Source organism: Pteronotus mesoamericanus, unplaced genomic scaffold (genome assembly GCF_021234165.1).
Source record: "Pteronotus mesoamericanus isolate MK-2021 breed Mesoamerican mustached bat unplaced genomic scaffold, CSHL_Meso_final contig_52, whole genome shotgun sequence".
Classification (NCBI taxonomy): Eukaryota; Metazoa; Chordata; class Mammalia; order Chiroptera; family Mormoopidae; genus Pteronotus; species Pteronotus mesoamericanus.
The window spans coordinates 4,780,458-4,800,424 of record NW_026555189.1 but is presented as its reverse complement, the minus strand read 5'-3'; the positions used below and the strand labels follow the sequence as shown (position 1 = coordinate 4,800,424).

General features: G+C 44.9%; 1 protein-coding gene across 1 annotated transcript in view; it reads left to right on the top strand.

The window, feature by feature from the left end:
- WWOX (WW domain containing oxidoreductase) overlaps positions 1 to 19,363 on the top strand; it is a 475,224-nt gene extending 455,861 nt beyond the window's left edge. Inside the window, exon 9 of the mRNA XM_054579152.1 lies at positions 19,306 to 19,363. Coding sequence (XP_054435127.1) covers positions 19,306 to 19,326 — 21 coding nt within the window. The 3' untranslated portion in view covers positions 19,327 to 19,363. The remainder of the gene's footprint in view (positions 1 to 19,305) is intronic.
- The last annotated feature ends 604 nt before the right edge of the window (positions 19,364 to 19,967 follow it).

Genomic DNA, 19,967 nt, shown 5'->3' with positions numbered 1-19,967 from the left:
ACATGATGTTTTTGAAAACTTAATTGCTTGTCAACATTTTAAAATTGGGAAATTTCACATTTAAAAAAATCCAGATTTCCAGCATTTTCTCAAAAAGACAGTAAATCAAGCGATCCTAAACCTGCTCCATCATCTGATGCTGAGCAACAGTGGTCCACTAGGTGCAGGAGGGTCTCTTGGGTTGCCTCAGTCTCCACCACTCCCTATTGTCTCATGCCTGTCCTTACCCCTTCATGGTGCCTGCTCGGGGCTTGCAGGCATTAACTTTTTCCATCCCTGGCCTATACCTTTTCTCTTGATGCTGAACTCAGTTATACAAAGTGCTTTGGCAGTGCCTGACACATCATAAGCATTCAGTAAGTATTAGCTGGTATTAAAATAGATGAAAACATGTGGACCAAGGTTAGTCAGTGAAATAAATCTTTTATATCCTTTATGATAGTCTTCTGAGTATGGAACCAAGCAGCAACATTTCTTCAGCTTACAATTTCCTGTTTTCCAAATTAATTTTATATCTAAAGAGTAGCCCTCTCAGCATCTTCAAATCTTTTTCTCAAATATTGCCTTTTCAGGGTTGGCTTCTCTGACCATGGTATTTAAAATGGCAAATTTCTTCCTGAATCTTTTGCTCTCCCTGAATCTTCCCTGCTTCACTTTCTTTTTTGTAGTATATATTGCCATCTGAAGGACACTTTCTCTTTTTCACCTGTGCATTTAGTAGCTGTGTTGTTCCCCTGCCTCACTGGAAGGCAAAGGTCATGAAGGCTCAGGGTTTCATGTGTTTTAGTCCTTAGTGTGTTCTGAGTACCAATATCTGTGCCTGCCACTTAGTAGGTACAGTAGATACTTAAAAAATATTGAGTAAATGAATAGGTAATTGATGGGATGGATAGGTTTGTTTATTATACATTGGTCTCAATCTCTACAGAAATTCAATTCAACAAGTATCTATTTGAGCACCCATGTGTGCAGGGCCACATACATGGTAGTTGCCACATGGAAGGAAAAGAAGCCACGTCCATGCCAATAGTCTGTGCCACAGATGTGATAGTTGTATAGAGAAGTATAATGTGCATCTTTGACGGAGGGATAGAAAGGAAGGGTAATAGGGACCCACCTTTCTCCAGACCCTCGTACAGGCCAGGCACAAGGTCACGTGCTCAGAGCAGCCGCATGGAGAGTCGGCGTGCTTCCCCTCCCCGGCCCCGAGATAACTGAGGCCCTGAGGGGGAGCCACCTCCCCTGGGTAGCACCGCAGGCGTGTTGGCAACAGGCCCAGCGGGCAAGGTCGGGCCAGCCTGGTCCTAGACCCTTTCCCCGCGGTAGGAAGATGGGAGAGCAGGGATGGAGGCAAGGGTGGAGCATATTTCTAGAACCTCAAGAACGCCATTTGGTGAAGTTACTGTCTGGAGGCATCAGCATGTCCCACGTAGGAATGGAGTTGGAGAAGATCATGTCCCCACCAACCTGCTTTGTGTAGAAAGAGAGAGGTTGCTCAAAGGTCCCTGAGGCCCCAGAACCTGTTTCTCATCCTGGCCATGCCGAGGTGGGGTAGGAAGGAGAGGCAGTCCTTCAAGGAACATACATTAAAGAGCGAATATAATATCAGCATAGGCTTTATTTTTTTTTAATCTTGAAAGAAACGGTAAAAAGCTCCTGTTTCTGTTTCTCTGCCAGGAGTAGTATTGTTCCCATATAAATCATTTGTGACAGAAGCTCCTTATTTTTAAGTGGAAAATGCACATTTAATAACAGGAGAGTAATGTCCAAACATCTTCTCATCGACGGCTGCCAAGAGAGTGCCAGCACTGGTTGTCGCCTCGAGAATGAGACGCTCAGGGCCTTCAGGGGCCATGCGGTCACTGCGACGGCCTCTGCTGAGGTAGAGCTCTCAGCAGGGGCTGCCCCAGGCCTGCCGGACCAAGAGCAGCCGAGTGCCTGGGAGCCTCGTAAACCTGGAATCAGAGTAGACCTGGGTTAGGATCAGCCCCACTGCTAACTGGCCATGTGACTTTGAGCTCATTGTTTTACCTCTGCAAGCCTCAGTTTTCTCATCTGTAAAATGGGCCTAAGGTTATCCTATACCCTCTTAGGATTAGAATGACGTTTAAATAAGAGGCATCTAGCTCTGGGCTAATATATAAGGCAGTCATTGGCCACGTGGGGTTATCTAAATTTAAATTACTTAAAGTATAAATAAAATTAAAAATCCATTCATACATTTCAAGTGCTCAACAGCCATGGTGGCTCCTGGCTCCCGGACTGGATAAGACAGGGAACATTTCCACCCCCACAGGAAGTCCCGTTGGACAGCCTTGGTCCAGAGCTCTTTGCTCAGTGCCTAGCACACAGCACGCTGCACTGGTTCTTAACTTTCTTCTTCCTCTACAAGAAAATAAAAGGAGGCATCCTACAACACATATTTGAATCAGAGCCCTTGTAATCGTGACTTTAATAAAGTGGGATTAGTACCACCCAAGAGTCCCTCACATACATAAAAGGAAGGAAGCAGAGTTTGCATACACAGGACTCTGCCCATTAAAACAGAGTCTCTGGGGACAGACCCGGGTTTGAGGGCTCCCGATCCTGATCTCAGGGGACTCCCATATTACAGGTGTTAATCTGATTAGCCCAAGCTTGGCTCCTCGTTAATTACCTGAGGTAGCTAGGACCTTTTCCAATGCTCAGCACAAACTTTTTCCTGTTGACTCTGCCACTTACTAGTTATTTGGCCTTGGAAAGTTACTAAGTCAGTGCTTCTTTTTGTAAACATTGGTTGGCGGGAGAATCCCCAGGAGGACTTGTTAAAACACAGTCCCTGGGTCCCACCCTGTGAGCCTCCAATGCCATAGCTGGGCCGGGGCCCCGGATTCTGCATTTCTAGCAAGCTCTCAGAGGACGCGGGAGCTCCTAGCCCTCGGACCATGCTTGCAACTCCCTTTCTATAAGCTCAGTTTTTTTATTTTGTAAAGAGTTGCTCTTTAAGCCCATACTCATCATGAAAACTGAGAAAATATATGCAAAGCCCACAGCCAGTGGCCTTACAGTGACACAACAAAAGGGATCTGTTGTTACTGTTATAATATCTTTTCTAAATATTTTTTTACACCCACAAGTCAGGATTTGCTAGAATCCCTTGATATTCGAAAATTGAGCCCGTGCACCATGCCACTCTTGTGTCATGAAATAACTGTCTTCAAGCCAGTAAAGGCACTTTCAAACTCACAGTCATCCCGGATCAGTGGGGGTGGCTGTACCTGTCTGTGTGCAATCAGTGTCACTCCTTAATCAAGTTCTCCTCCCTTTCGGGGGGGGGGGGGTTTGGAACCACTGTCACCTGCACCATTCACTCCTCCGCCGCCTGGGAGCACGGATGAGGCCTTAATGCACGCGCCCAGTGCTGAGTGTGCTTGGTGCCTCTTTGTACCAAGTGGGCATTGTGGGAACATGTACTTTTGTGACTGAACACCAGCAACAAGGGCCGGGGGCGGGGGGGGGGGGTGCGGCGGTGACAAATCTTTCCTGAGTAGAGGATCCTATAAGGATGACACTTCTGTTTTAGGATTAGAAATTTCAATAGCTGAATTTCTAGGCTGCCCCAACAGATCCAGCTTTGGTGGGATAAAAAGGCTAAATCATTCAAAACCTGGGATTCCAGACCAGATGCCATGTTCCTTTGTTCCATCCCCAAAACATTTCCATGTTCTGTTTCCAATTTCCAAAAATGGCAGGTAAGGAGAAACCCTGAGCTTTACTTGTTCTTGTCTTCATTGCCTTTCGATGAGCCACAATCTTCAAGGACTTAAGGGAGTTTTGATATTAAACATCAAATGGTAGTGGTTTTTGATCGTGATATCTAATTCAGATTCTCTAAGTGTCTTACATAGGCCTCTTTTGTCACAAGGAACAGAGCCCTACTCATATCACCTCTTCTAAAGTACAGGTTTGGTGTCAAGCCAGGAACGAGGAGCATCATGTTTCTGTCCTGTGTGATTCCCTCCTGCACAGTCACTGTGGTCTCTTCTCCTGACTGCCCACTTCTGCCACTGCTGGACTCACCTCGCAGTTTTGGCTCACCCACCCTTCTTTGTGCTCCAGGCGGCGGCTAAACCCCACCCCGTGGGGCCTCACCACCCGCTGTCCCCGCTTCAGCTCGCTTGCAGCCTGTTCCCCAATTCCCTAGTGTAAGAATGCACTGGTATGAGTCATCTTTTCTGCTGGTAAATTGCAAACCAAACTTTTGAATTGACTGCCCCTGGCTCAGGTATAATCAGACCCGTGGTCTATTCAGCTGTGCTCAGAGCAGGGCAGGGAGCAGTGTCCGGTGGTATAAAATGTGCCTACTTGGGTAGGAGGGCCCATGGACCATGGGAGTTCTCCTTAGAAGGGCAAACAAGCAGGCGTGACTGGTCCCTTCCGGTGTCCGCAGGTTTCGCCATTTAAGGGCAATTGAATTGGAATGGCAGCTGAGCATGTTGAGTCAGATCAAGTCCAGGATTCGTCCCCACCCCACCCTTTCGCAGTTGCCTCAGACTTATTGTGGGACCTTAATTTGGTGCAAGCATGCCTGCTGGCGCAGGCTGCTCCTCACAGCTGCAAGGTCCCTGGGGGCGGAGGAGCCGCGCGGAGCTTCTCAGAACCTGGTCTCCCTCCTCCTTCTCTACTAAAGACTGAGAAAGGCCCTACCCAAGGAGCTGACTTTGGGCTGGGGGACAGCAGTTCTAGCTCTCCAAGTTCACTTCAGCTCCCCCCGGCTGGAACTGTAATTGTAATGGGCCACATTACCTTGAACTGCAAAAATGGCACAATCATCACCTAAATGAGCTTCTCTTTGTTCCCATCTATGTTTTAATGAGGCAGTCACATCTTCAAAAAAGAGGGAGCCAGGAAATAAGCTGGTAATTCGCTCCTTTACAGTGGGAGCATGGGAAAACTCACTAGCATATACTAGAAACCTAGGAACCCGAGTGTTATAGTTGTACACCAAGGTCTGTGCAAAGGACATCATGGGTTTCATTTGGGACTGTCTCCATTTTGATTTTTATTCTGGGATGTCCTCTACCCGCGGTCCTTGCAGGGTACTTTTTACTCTTCGATGCGCATTGTAACCTGCTCTAGCCCCTGGGATACTGCTGTTTGCCCCGGTACAGTCTCCTCTTCTCGCCGCAGCAGGAGGCCTCCTCAGAGTTCCCATTCTGATGCTATGGCCCCGGGTGGGATGGGAGAGACCTATGAGGTCATCTCTTCTGTCCTCAGCCAGGGCGGGGCTGTTCCCTAATGGTGCAGTCAAGTATTTGGTCCAGTCTCGTTTCGAATGACTCAAGTGACGAGGCCCTGGGACCTCCCATGGGAGGCTATTCTGCAGCCTAATAACTCTCCCTGTGACTGTAAATTATTTTGAATGTGTCCGATATTCAGAGTCTGACACAATAAGGTTATAAAGAGCCGAGTCTGTTTAAGGTAGCTCTTCACCTAGAAATGATCTCATAATAGTCACTTTTGTTATAAATCTTAACCCAGCAAGGGAGTTAAGTGCAAGTTACAATGAGACCTAGGGACTATTTTTCCTAAAATGTAAGAATGGCCCCCAAAATGAGAATTAATGCCGGAAGGCAACTCCATCTACCAACAGTGCATCACACAGTAACTGGGCTGTGTATGTTACAATATTTCACATAGCAATATATATTTTTTGGCTTATGTGGTGTTTAATGCAAAAGCAGAGAAGCTCCTATTGAATGTTTAGCACAAAATTCACAGCGTCCCTCTGTGAAACTGCCCTGAAAATCGCCCCTCATTCCATTTGCCAAGAAATGGGAGCTTGGCCCATGCCTTTCTTGGTTTGGGGTCTGTCTGTAATCTTGGTCGTACTTGGTGATGGAGATTAATTATTGCAGGAAAAAAGATCTCAGGGTGGGGTTGAGAAAGGGAAAAAGAAGAATGAGAGAAAGGAGCAGAGACAAGGACACCAGAGAACAAGCAGGGAGAGTATGAGAAACTTGGAATTAGAACAAGAAATAAAAATAAAAAGAAAGGAGGAAAATAAGGGGGTGGTAGAAAAAAGGAATGGGATAAAGGAGAGGAAAAGAAAATGCAAATTGATTTGGGATCAGTGGACTGAGAAGAGACATTCATACCAGCCTCAGAGAACATTCCCTTAAAGTTTCACCATCTGGATCCTTCCTTTGCTGTAGGAATCTGGTTCTCAACCCTGGCTCGCAGCTCACCTTGGAGTTTGTTAAAATGCAGCTCATCCACCCCACCCCCGACATCCTGAATCGGAAAAGCTGGGGAGGGGGCCCAGCAGTCTGGCTTTTCACAAGCCCCTCAGTGGAGCCAGACGCAAGTCCATTTTGGGAACTGCAGCTCTGGGGCGTTCTCCTCAGAATCAGGCTCTTTTGAGGAATAGCAGCCTGGAGGGCATTTATATTATAGGTGACTCTTAACTCTACCTTGTGCCCTCTCCAGCTGTCTGCTAACAGAGGCAGATGTTGACCTAGAGAGCAGCTACCTCTGGCCTGGAGACTGGCTCCATTTTGGAAATATACCCAGGAAGGCAAAGTCGGTTCCCCTTCGCCACATACCATGCCACACGTAATATACCACACCACGCGTAGTATCCGCGCAGCTAAGGCCTGAGCCATGCAGGTTAGACTGAACGTCAGGGCATATATTTCAGTTCTGCTTATGTTTCCGTCGTTGATATATCGTGGCCAACGAGAGAGAAGGGATCATTAAAGAGATTATTTTCGTCTTTATTCTATCACTTGAAGGCGCATTTTCCAATGAGAGTTCTGATGGTATTTGTTGAATAACCACCCAAATTAGCACCGTTTCATTTCATTCACACCGCCCTCTTGTCTTGGCTCATGATACGACAATAAATTCAAGTCGCTTTAAGTAGATATCGGAAATATAAACCTAGTATGTTCTTGAGGGTCCTATGGCATGATTATAATTTAAAATCAAAGGGCTGAAGATAAATCACATTTTGGGGGTTAAAGGGTTATATTTATCCAAAGAGGAGCATCGGAAACATAAAAGTCCTCCTCCTTCATTTTCAAGTGGGCTGTAGTTGTTTAAGGATTTGTTCTATTGCATGCTGATAAATATTTATCATGGTTAAGTGAACAATCATTTGGAGACAGATACCGCTTTATGATGCAGCTTCTCAGGGCGTCCTAATTGTGACCCTGCCTTGCCATTTTATGTTTTATCGGAATATGCAGGCATATACTTTATGAGGTTGGGTAATGAAGAGAGAGAGACCCCAATAAACATATTTGCTAAGAGTAATGGTTATCTATAGCTCAGCCACCCTTGGTGAGCATAGCCTCCATTACACAATACAAGGCAAGCAGTTCATAGCTCAATTAGACCTAACTTGCTTCATTTTTAGGCATTATGTTATTCTAAATTAACACTATATTTCAAATTCTCCAGGTCTGACTATTAACCGGATTTTGGAACCTTCAGGGCTTATTATTTAGTAATCCCTGAAGCTCTCAAGTAGGCATTTTTAAATTCATGCATTAGAACAGATTAAAAATTAGCTAGAAAGGCATGTTAAGTAACCCACTCCCTTTCTTTTGCTAATTGTGCCAGCAGAAGGAAAAAAGAAAATGCAAGTGAGGTCAGATCTGGGACAGCACAAGTGAGTCTGCTACCTGGCTTGCTGCTGATTGTTGCTGAAATAGGGGTTATTTAAATTAGAAAATAATTTTTGAAATCTCTGTAGCATGTCACAGAGCCACAATCCAAGCACACCTACCAGGAACTGTTTTCTCTTTATGCTTTAAAGTTTTCTGCAATAAGAATGCACTTCCAATGTAAGCTGGGGGGCAGGGAGGTGGAGGAGGGGGCAATGAGGCCTCACTACATAGAAAAGTGATAAGGCATGGGAATGTTTTGAAACCGGTGATTCATTAACCCATAGAAAACATCTCCATGTTTCTTGTTGCATGTTGTTCATGCTTAGCTGTTAATCAGAAACAGAAAACTCATCCGAAAACCTTAATTCACAAAGATCATTCATGATAAGTCCCTGTATCAGTTGCTCTTTTCCTTTACTATTTTTTAAGAAAAGATTCTGACAAAGACGACTTTTCTGGGTCTCTATGCACTAATTTCATTTCTTTCTATTTTTCCTTCTTCTATTGCATATGAAATCACTATATTTAGAGAACAGAAGATTCTGCCTTCATTATCTAAATTTTAAACCCTGTCACCTCTGCCATCCTGGGTGAGGCAAACGACCCTTCCTGATCTGTTCCCGCCACAGATCCCTCCTTCTGGTCCGTGACCCTTGTCCAGGTCAGTTTTCCCCCGGGGGATATTCGGCAGCATCTGGAGGCGTTTTTTGGTTGCCAGGGTTCGGGCAGGTGGTGAGAGAGGAGGCGTGCTACAGGCGCCTAGTGAGTAGAGACCAGGGATGCTACTCAGCACCCTACAGTACACAGCCCAGTGCCCTCCAAAGAGGGTTATCCAGTTCCCGAATGTCAATGGTGCCGCTGATGACAAACCCTCTTCTAGCCACACCTAATTACTGGCAGGTCACCGACCTATACTTTGTATGTGTGATGCAGTCGCTTCCCTAAAATGTTCTTTGCTAATTCCTGCTCCTGCTTCCGGACAGTCAAGGCACCATGTCTCTTTAAGAAACCTTTGCTGAGTCCCACAGTGTCCTGTGGCAAAGGCTGCCCTCCCTTCTCCCCCTGACAAAGACTCTCCTTGAACAAACTTTAGTCTGCTCCTCTCAGCCAGTTCTCAGTTAGGCCTTGACCTTGGTCCCATCCTTGCCAGGTCTGCATAGCCCAATCTCAGCAAGAATCCTGCTAAGTCAGTTTAAAGAGAATCCCTCCACCCTTGATATCTGTTCACCCAGACCTGCCTTCAGCAAGAATCCTGTATCATCATCGGTTTTAGAAAGAAATCTCTCTATCCTCGCTGTCTCCTCTTAGTCATTTTGCATCCAATAATGACCCTCCCCCATTTTTAGCTCTAAGTCCTCCGTGGTCTTTATTGTATTTGGAGTTGAGTCGGATCTCTCACCCTTATTGCTATGGTCTCGACACCTATGAACATATTCCTAAATAAAGTCTTCCTTACTCTTTTAACAAATGTCAGAATAATTTTTTCTATGAAACCCCCCACCCCCGCCCGATTGCACTGCCAACTCTTCAAGGGTCAGGACCACGTGTTGTCTAGGGCCAGATATACAGTGCACAGGGTAGTTACCTAAGAAATGTTTGTTGAATGACAATCCGAAAGTGTTCAGTGGAAATAGGACATATATCAATGTGTTCATAGTCCCAAAGTCAAAAGGATACAGCTTCCCTGGTTCTTTGTCTTTTCCCCTCCGTCTAGGCATTTTCCAGCCACAGCCTGGATGCAAGTATGAATAAACTTCTAGCATTAAGTGCCTGAATTATTTAAGCACTGCCAGTGGTTCTGATAAACCGTACAGGAGAATGTATTGCGTATGCCTCCACTTCAGGCGCGCTCATCAGCCTACTCTGGATGGCTTGATGTTGTCTCTTAGCATTGCATCAATACTCGGGTACTTTCTAATATTGCATGTAGCAGAGGCCTTTGTGTTCAGGCTTCTGCAGGCATTATCCATTTGTGAAGCCAGGCCCCAATCCATATGCCCAACGCCATTCCTAGACCCCTTTGATAATCCTCACTGAGCAGACACACTCGATACATCCTCACTAATGGGTTCTGACTTCATAAAATGTATTAATGACTTCTTTTTGAAAGTAAGAGTGCTTTGAATACAAGTCTTTATTGCTTTAGAAGTTCATAAAAGCAAACGTATAGTATTTCCCCTGGTATTTGTACTGTAGGGGAATAGATGTACAACCAGGCCCTGTGCATCTCTTGTTTGTGATTCCAGGTTTCAGATTGCCTGGTAAAATCAGACCACTCCTGATTCTCAGCCTGGTCTCGCTGATGTTTGTGAACTCCTCCTTTGCAAAGGGCTTACAGTCATTTCATTTGCAAATAGCTTTATCACATGACAAAGACAGCAGAAAGGAAAACTTGTAATTGACCTACTGGGTGATGTTAAAAGCATCATATTACTTAATCCTTGCAGCAACCCTTTAGGAGAGTAGGTATTATCAGCTCCCCGTTTGTAGATAAGGAAACAGATGTTCTTGGACTAACTTCCAAGACTTCACACTGTCCACTTGTCCAGCTTGCTCTCCATCATAATGGTGGATGGAAGAGAAGCAACAACTTTTCCCTTCAAGAATTTTGGGATATTTGAAAGATTTTCTTAAAGGACACAAGGAAACCATGGTGTCCTTGGCTACTGTCCTCACCAAAAGTGCCCATTCCCTTTACGGACCTTTGTTCTCATCAGTTCTTCAGTTCATAAGGAAGCACAATAGTAGAGTGATTCCCAAAATGGCTTGCACCTGGCTGACTCCTGGCCTTGGAGGATGCCTGCTTTTGGGTTCTAAGTCATCTAACCAACTCTTACGGGCAACACCTGTAGATTTAGAGCTGTTCCTCTTCAACCTCAAGGACTATATGCCTGAATCATTCACCCCCATGTTTATAAAACTTTCAGTTGAGGGTACAGTGAGTCGAGGGACAAAGGTCACTAGGGGAACCCCATAAATGTTACTTAGGACCCTTATGAGCCAAGAAGACCATCTTAAATTCACGCTTCTTAAATTTGAGTGTAAGTATCCCCTATTTTCCCTATGGGAGTGCCATGCCAGAGGTTATTAGAAGTCACAGGAAATCAAAGCACATTTTTTTAAAGAGTCAGCTTCTCTGGTGATAAATCATATTGTTTAGAGCAAAACAAACACAAATATGATATAGTATAATGCCTCTTTTGCATGATTTTTTAAAGAAAAAATATGAGTCTTTAAATACATTCCTACCCATGGGGATCTTCTTTGCTGTGAGAAATATGTCTATAGAAGAGTTTGAAAGCCTAGCCATATGGACATCATATTATTCATTTTTATTTGCTATCCAGAGCTCACCAGAAACCTTTTAGATCTCTCTCCTCAGAAGGATAGGCAACATGTTGTAAATATATGTTGCTTTGCGCAGAAGATATGCTCTTGAAAAGCAATTATTTGCCCCCCCCCCCCAAGTCCTTAGCCCAGAGGGTGACTGCTTTCCTGGTGTGTGGCTGGGCATTTTCCAGCATGGGCCGCCTCCAGCTCTTTACCACGACGCTCCTGCCATACGCACACATCCCTCCGTACAGCACAGGGGGGTCCCTCTACATGCCAGCTAATGTCTCCTCCATTTCCTAATCACGTCCAAGTTTCATTGCAAAAATATGCTGCCTTCTCCGTCAGCCACCGTATATCCCTGTTTTAGTCCCACTTTTCCAATTTCCTTTTTTTCCCAAATTCTCCCCAACTGGTGTGATACATATATGTTGTAATGGATACTTATCTTTGTTTAACATGTACATAGAGCCAAATACAGTAGTCCCCTGCTTATCTGCAGGGACCCCCCCAATGGATGCCTGAAATTGCAGATAATACTGAATGCTATAGATATCATGTTTTTTTCCCTTTTACATACAAGTACATACATACCTTTCCACTTCAAGGAAGCACTTTATGGCTTCTCTTTGGCATATCTGACTTGCCAACATCACTGTTCTTGTGCTTTGGGGCCATTACGAAGTAAAATAAGGGCTCTTTGAACATAAGGACTGCAGTTCTGAGACAGTAGATCTGATAACGGAGACAGCTACTCCGTGACTAATGGGCAGGGAGCGTATACCGCTTGGACACGCTGGACAAAGGGGTGATTCACGGCCCAGGGCGGCATGGGAGGGAGCAAGATGGGGTGAGATTTCATCACACACCTCAGATTGGTGCACAATTTAAGACTTACGAATTGTTTATTTCTGGAGTTTTCCATTAAAAATTTCCAGACGGCCATTGACTGCAGGTAACTGAAGCAGCAGAAAGCAAATAAAGTGGGCGTACTGTAGCCACAGAGGAGTATTTTGGGTGGCAGGCACTACCCTCAGGCGCTGCAGACTATGTTGTCCCCTAGGGACATTTGGCAGCGTCTGGAAACACATTTTGTTGTCACATGTTAGGGACAGGGAGGATACTGCCACTGGCATCCAGTAGTTAAGGCCAAGGATGCTGCTGAAGGTCCCATGATACACAGCACAGCCTCCAAACCAAAGACTGAGCCAGCCCCAAATGCCAGTAGTGCCAGAGGTTGAGAAATGCTGATCTAAGAGAAGGTATGATTTTATTCTTCTCTTCACTATTGTAAGTTATTAGTCAGGCTGCGAATTCCCTTTCTCTTTTTAGTCTTAAAGTTGTGGTTTAAGATATGCAAAGTTAAGTCATGTGATACTAGAACCAGTCAGTGGAGCTCACTGATCTGAGAAATTTACTCTTCCCAGCTGGCAGGGAGGCAACCCTACATAAAAACATCAGCATTTAAAGATAATTTAGAGATGGGAAGGTCATGGGTTGGGGTCAAAGGGGTCACCTGGAGACCTGTGGAGAGCGTGAGCCTGTGTACAAGTGGTCGACACACTTTTGAGGGCTTTCGCCAACGCTCTGCAAAAAGAGCCGCAGCCTCGGGGGCCTTTCCTCTCTCTCCTCAAACAATACCCTTCACTTTGTCAAGGGAGCGGCAGGCCTGCCTTCACGGGGAAACGTTAGACAACACGTCAGTCTCGCTTTCCATTGCTTTGCTCCTGTATCCATTTGAAATTCAGCGCAAACCCATAAATTCCACTTTGCTTCTGGTAGCAGCCTGCATGGTGTGTATATTGAGCATTAGAAAAACAGTAAATCCAGCCCATTTATTCACATTAACCAGCAAAGGCATCCTGCATGCCCATGTAAGTACTGGAAATTACTGACATGGCCTTCTAGACCATGAAAAGATGGAAGCATATGGCAGAATTCATATGTGAACAGATTGCTTTTTCTCATAAGAACGCTTTATTAGAATATCAACTATTACGGCTTACTGAATGTGCTCTTCCTGCTCCTGATTTAAGCCCCGAGTCACCCCACCACACTTTTTTTCCACCACATTCTGCTATGCATCTCACACCTACTCCTTGCAGTTTCTAAATGGCCTACTTAAACCTTGAGGTGGGTCCTTCAGTTTCCCATAAATTAATAAAACATCTATGAATATTTCCCAGCCAATTTTAGAAGCCCCAGTCTGTTCCAATACCAGGACCGTAAAAACGGGGATAGATAAAGCAAGCGTCTTCTTTCAGATGCTCTTCCAGTATGAAGCAAAATATTATTAATCTAGACTGCCTGCTACTTTCATTTACCATGTTTGCTGCTCATGGGATTACAGGCACAAAGGTTTCATAAATTTCAAATGAAATATGAACATTTGTTGTCAAAATACTGTTAAGCTGTGAAAGCCCTACTGGTACAAGCTCCATTTTTTAAAAAATGTTATTATTATTATTATTATTATTATTATTGTAGTATTTATATCCACAGGCATTCACATGTTCTGAGTTCTGGGGAGCAAAGCTTTTTCTTCCCACTTTTTTTGCTTCCCATTTTAATTCTCTCTGTGTCCCTCCCTCCTTTTACGAGCAGGAAACAGGAAATCAGATAGTCAATGAGTGACGCTCGCATGCTTTGCTTTTAGGGGGCACGCTGCCGCCCTTGCGCACCATCAGAGTAGCTGTCTTTCATGCTCAAGGTAGGTCACGGGGTTTAGCTGACTGCATCAGACAGTCCCACGCCGGGCTCACCTGTGAGGCCGCAGCCTGCCAAGGAGGGTTCAGGGGGCTGGACGGGAGACAGCAGAGCCAAGCTGGCAAGGCAGTGTTTGTGGAGAGCAGCCAAGGTCACAGCTGGAAAGAAAACCGCGCACTCAAAAATGGAGGGGCAATGTACAGAAGGGGCCAGGAAACGACGGCCCAGTGGTTAGCCAAGAGAATCAAGAGCCAGACAGAATGAATCCGCGGCAGAAATAAAGTAAAACAATAAAACGAAACAAAGCCATCTATTGAGCATTGACCAGGTGCCAAACACTGTAATGACCCAGGAAAACGCACCAAATATGCGTGGAAGGGCAGGTGTGACTTTTCATGGGTGCTGCACTCAGTCCAGTGGTTCTCAAAGTGGTTTCCCTGGACCAGCAGCATCGATATCACCTGGGAACTTGTTAGAGATGCAAATTATTTTTTCTTTTTTTTAATTTTAAGATTAGTTCAATTTTATCACAAAATAAGACAGTATGAAACACTCTTATTTTAGTAGGAAAATGTTGCAGGACATGAAATATAGGATAAAGGTATGAGTCTCAAAGCTGATTTTCTTTTTGTTTTTGTTTCCTTTTTTAGCAGGACAATATTCCTCTTTATAAAGAAAATTTAGAGATACAAACCTTCGAGCCTCATGCCAGGCCTGCTGAACCAGAACCCCTGGGGCTGGGCGTGCAGTCTGTGTTAAGAAGTTGTCCAGGTGTCCCTGATGCTTGGTCACGTTTGAGACGCAGGGGGACAGGCAGGGAACAAAGTGGGGATCAGAAACACGGCCCCCCTGCCTGTGGGCTGCACGCCAGCCGGCAGGTCTTCTAAACCCTCCGTGTCTGGCCGCTTTCTCCACGAAGGGGATGGAAATGCTTGTCTTCCGGACCTCACAGGGTCCTTCTCGAATAACACTGGCTGCAATATAGCAGCTGAAACCCATGTTCCCTTTCCTGTGTGCCAGGCAGTGTGCTAAGCACTCATTGCACTCATTTCAGATCCTCTCCATTTTGATCGTGACACTAACCCATGAAGTAGCTACTTTTATTACCACTGCGTTAGCATTGGGAAAACAGTCTGCCCAAGGACATGCTACTAGTAGGCAGGAATCACTCCAGGTCTTTCCTTTCAAAGCTCATGCTAATCACAGAGTTGCTACATTATTTTACTAGATCAAGAGAGATAGTGTGTTTGAAAGGGCGTTATGAATTATAAATGCTCTATAAAATAATAAAGTGGTATTATCATTGTCATCATTATATACATACACACTCACACACATATTTAAAAGTACCTCTCCCGTCGGCATCTTTCCTTGAGCTTTCCCTTATATGGAATTCTTTGGTCGAGGACAGCCCCCTTTATCAAATGGATTCACAAGCTGAACTGGGTCAACAACACAGATTGGGTCTGGATGCAGGCATCGGCGAGGGTGACGACAGGGCTCGGCTCCTGAGTGCGTCTGCTTAGGTTTACTCCTGACGGGCAGAGAGGAGGAGATACAGGTACTCACGGGGGTTTCTGACGGCTTCCGGGGCGGCCTTTGTCGGCAGAAGAGAGTGTCAAAGGTTTACCAGGGTGTTTTAAATTAAAGTTCATTTGATTCACTCTACACATTTCAAAGCCTACTTCCTCCCCAGGCTTTTAAGTTCACCTTACAAGTCTGATTATTCTATATATAAGCCTGAAAAATTTTAGCAGGCATTTTTTAGGAATTCTAAGAGTAAGGTTTCATCCCATGCATGCATTTAGGTAAAGACTTTAAACATATTATAATTTATAGATGTAATAGTTTTCTTTACTTTTCAGGTACTTTCACTGATAAACTTCCTAAGAATATAAGTAATTTGTGTCTATATATAATAAATTTATCTTCAAATATAATGAATCTTAAGTTTTCTTAATGTTGTGATACTTTTATAAATGTAGTGATATTTCACCTTCCAATCACAATTCTGTAGTGATTACAATTTACACATTTAAAATTGAATCTGTAAGGCTAATCCATAATTTTAAAATGAGGTCAACAGACATTTTCTGTAAAAGGTCAAATAGTAAGTATTCCTGGCTTTGTAGTTCATATAGTCTCTGTCACAACTATTTAATTCTGTCTTTGTATGAAAGTAGCCATGGACAATAACACATAAAGGAATGGACCTGGCCGTGTTGCAATAAAACTTTATTTATAAACACAAATAGCAGGCCAAATTTGGCCCCTGGTCCATAGTTTGCCAACTCCTGCTCCCAAAGGCTAAACTCAGAAGATATGACCTATGTGAAAATATGCCAACACAATAGCATTATTTCTCCCATTTTGATTATTTCAATATTTTTATGTGAATTCTAAGATGAAAACAATACTTTTATATTTAATGCAAATGCAGGTTGGCAGCCTGCTCAGGTAAGAAGCCCGCTAGGTTCAAGGAGCAAGGACATTGTGAGCTTGGCAGGGCCCGGGGGTGCCAGCACTCAGGTGCCTCCCATCGGTCCTGCAGGGCCACCCCTCCAGCGCCACCCCATTATACTTCATGTTGTATTTCTTGTGGCTTTCGACCTGCCGTAGACCTGGCCACAGCCACCTCATGGTCACACTGGCCACGGCCTCTAGAGCCAGGCCTTGGAGAAGCAGTCACTGTTAGCGTAGGACCTGGCACAAAGCAGATGCTTAATGAATATTTATTGAATGATTTCCAGCTAATGGAGGAAAGCTAAACAGCATAGCATTGAGGTCCATAGAAAATGGACCTGAAGGACGATGGCGAAAAGAATCCCAAAGGCAGTGGGCAGGGGATTGGCATTTATTAAAGGTCTGAAACGGACACTGTAGTAGAACATAGAGTCACTGACAGAACGCAGCCTGGAGCCAAGCTGCCTGGGTGTGAAGCCAGACTCAGCCTCACTGAGCTGTGTGGCCTTGGGAGAGCTACTCAGGCTCTCTGTGCCCTTTTTTTTTTTTCCCCCCATTTTTAAACCAGGGATAATGATAGTGTTCATCTCACAGGGTGATTCTAAGAATGAAACATTATATAAAGCAATTTTAACAGGGTCTAGTAGCTAATGAGTGCCACACAGGTGTTTGTTGTGATTCCTTGGTTACCTGAATTCTTTGTAATCTCCCCTAATCAGGCCCCACTGGACAAGTGAGGAGGCTAAAGGTCTGCTGGCCATGTGGCAAGTAGCAGCGCTGGAATTTGAACCCAGGTCTGCTGCCTCCCATTCCCTCCCCTGCCTCCTCTCACCCAGCCCTTTCCACAACTCTCCACCCCCAAGCCCGATCTCGCCACCCACCTTCCTCTTCCTTTCCTTCTCTTCTATTGCATGTGAGGAACTTGGGGACTAAGAGGAGAAAAGCTGGAAGAAAGCACACAAAGGTGACACGTATGTACCACTTTGTAAGCCAGGGAGTTAGATTAAGGGCTCTTCAGAACTGAGATGAGCGACAATGAGCGACACTGGCCATGCGAGATGGCATGTGGTATGAGCCGACATTTGGGGATACAGCTTTGAGCCGCTCTGAGCGATGGCGGCGCTGCCCGTCTGTGGAGTGGGAGCGGGGAGGGCCTGACAATCCAGGGCCGTAGACAGAGGAGCAGGTGCGACGGTCCAGTCTCTAGGGAGAAAACTAAAAGTAAAGAAAATGGATTGAGAATCACATGGAAAGATTGAAGAGAAATAAGATTTTGTTTTCCTATTTCTTTCCTTTGAAAAAATTTTTTTTAAATTTATTGCCATGACGTTGGTTAATAAAATTGCTAGATTTCAAGTGTACACCATCTGTGTATTGTACTGTGTGTTTACCACCCAAAGACAAGTCTTCTTCCATCACCCTTTATCCCCCCTTTACCCTCTTCTACCAGGGATGGGCTTTTCTGTGGACCCATTTTCAGAGCGTATTTGGAGGGGGGTGGTGTGCCCCGGGGTCGGGGGGATGCTGGGAGCAGGCCTCTTCCGCTCCTTTTTAAATCCCCCTGGACTCACTGTGGGAGGGGGAAGGGACGGGGCTTGGGGTTGAGACCTGATGCCTTGCCAGCACGCGCCTTTTCCTGCCGCCCCACACCCTGGAGTCCTGGGCCTCAGCAGGGAACCCCTGCCCTAAAGCCTCTCCTATAGGTCAGCGTGAGAGAACTACCTGCTCTTTCCTGAGGGAATCGATCTCGAAGGCAAGTCTCTGGACTTACGGGATCCTGTGGCAGTTAGTGGGGTGTGGCAAGGCCGCCCTGAGGATGGGGTATTAGGTTGACGGATGGAGGGACCTTGACTTGAGCCGGGGGAAGTTCAAGAACTGGGAGGGAAGAGGAGGGACATAAATTTCGACTGTTTTCCCTCTTCCCTGCTCCTTCAAGACCAGAGCCCGTTCCTTCTCCCTCCTGGGCCACGGCCACCCCCAGGCACTGGCAGCCCGTCCACCTTGTTTGCCTCACATGCTAATTTCTGCTTCTCCCTTCTCCTCCTGTGAAAATTGCTAAACCGTAGGAATAAGATCTTCACAGGAGAGATTAGAAAGTCCCAGAAACTCCAAATGCTTGAATTTGGGAATGGAGGGAAAAAAGAAACCCAAAATATGTTTCCATCTGTCCCACTGATTTTGACTTCCTAAAAGGGAAGAATTTGCCTTATTTTTCCTTTAGTGCTCTGAATTTCTGGCATGGTTGTGGGCAAAAAGGCAGGGTGAACAGAATATTCTTCAGACGTATGACTGTAATCATCAATCTTCTCAATCTCAGTGGCAAAAAGTTTGTGAACTGGATTTTTAAAAAATTGTGCTAAAATATGCATACCACAAAGTTGGCCATTTTTAAGTGTACAATTATTGGCATTATGTGCATTCACATTGTTGTGCAACCTTCAGCAAGTGTCCGTCTCCAAGCGACGGATTCCTCGGTCTCCCAGCTGTGTGTTTCGGTTCTCTGTGTGCTGCTCACCTCAACCTGTCACGGTGGAAAGAAGCAGTATGGGATTTTTTAACCACCTGCGGCTGTGTCACCCTCACACAGTGCTCTAACCTCTCTGAGCTTCAGTTTCTGTCTAGAAAATGGGAACAAAGATACGCGGTATGATTTGAACTTAGCACTGTCACAGAGAGGGAACGCTCTAGAGTTTGCCCGTCTCCAGCACGAGGCCCACCTTCCTGCCTCGTTTGTCTGCATCTTCAGGATATTTGGTTTTATTCTCACGTGTATAATGTATAAAACATGCGATCCCAAGAGGATGTTGTTTCTGTAAGAAGGATGTGACTGCCCACTGCTCCTCAGTAACTCGTTAGGCTTTGACGGGTTGATGTGCGGAGCAGCGCCCCGACTTAGTGTCTGTTGCTGCTCCCTCCACACAGTTTACAAAACTCTAATCCATAAAAGCTGTTTGAAATTTCCATTAGGAGCTTTGCACAAGTGGTTAAAATTAGTCATGCATTCTTGGTCTAAACTGCAGGAAGGGTATCTTTACTGTGAAAATGATTATGACATGTTAAAACTGTGTAATAGTAAGCAGACAGTTTTCCGAGCTGCTGGGTGAGTTCTAGAAATGCTCTATTTATTTTCTCCCTGTTGATTTCTTTCTTTCAGGCAAGACTGCCAGTGCGCTGACTTGGAAAACAACGGAGGCCCAGCAACCCCAAAGCACTGACATTAGGTGGCTTCATTTTTAAACAGGGCCAACTCTTTTATTTTATTTTTTAATGGCTTCTTCTTCCTCTAAAACGCATTTTGCGTTTTTCTCTTTTTAAGAGGGAGCCTTAAAAAATAATAGCAACATTCCTGGTTCTCTCGCCCTATCCCTCACTTGACATTTCTAGAAGTACAGCATTGCCTCTAAGGTTAGGGCGAAGGCAATGGCTTTTGCATGCTGAAAATCAGCTGCCTAGTTTATTTAGTTACTTATTCCTTTTTAGTGCAGCAGTGTTTTTAGTGTTAGAGAAAAGGCTGTGATTTTCTTTGATATTAAAAAGCCAACCACTTATATTTTCCAAAGCCATTTGCATTCAGTCTGACAGCCGCTAAAAATGTATGTGGATTTTTCATCTGAGAGGTTTTCTCTATGCATATTGTTTACATTTATCAAACATTGTCCTGCCCAGTACTTTATATTCATTGTAGCTTCCGGACCTAGCTGACAACATGGTCTATATGAAAAACAGTACAAAATACAGCACAAGAGTCAAAGGGTCTTCTTTGGAGAGGATATGAAAACAAGGCAGGCAAATGTGGCGGTAGGAACGGGCAGTGTT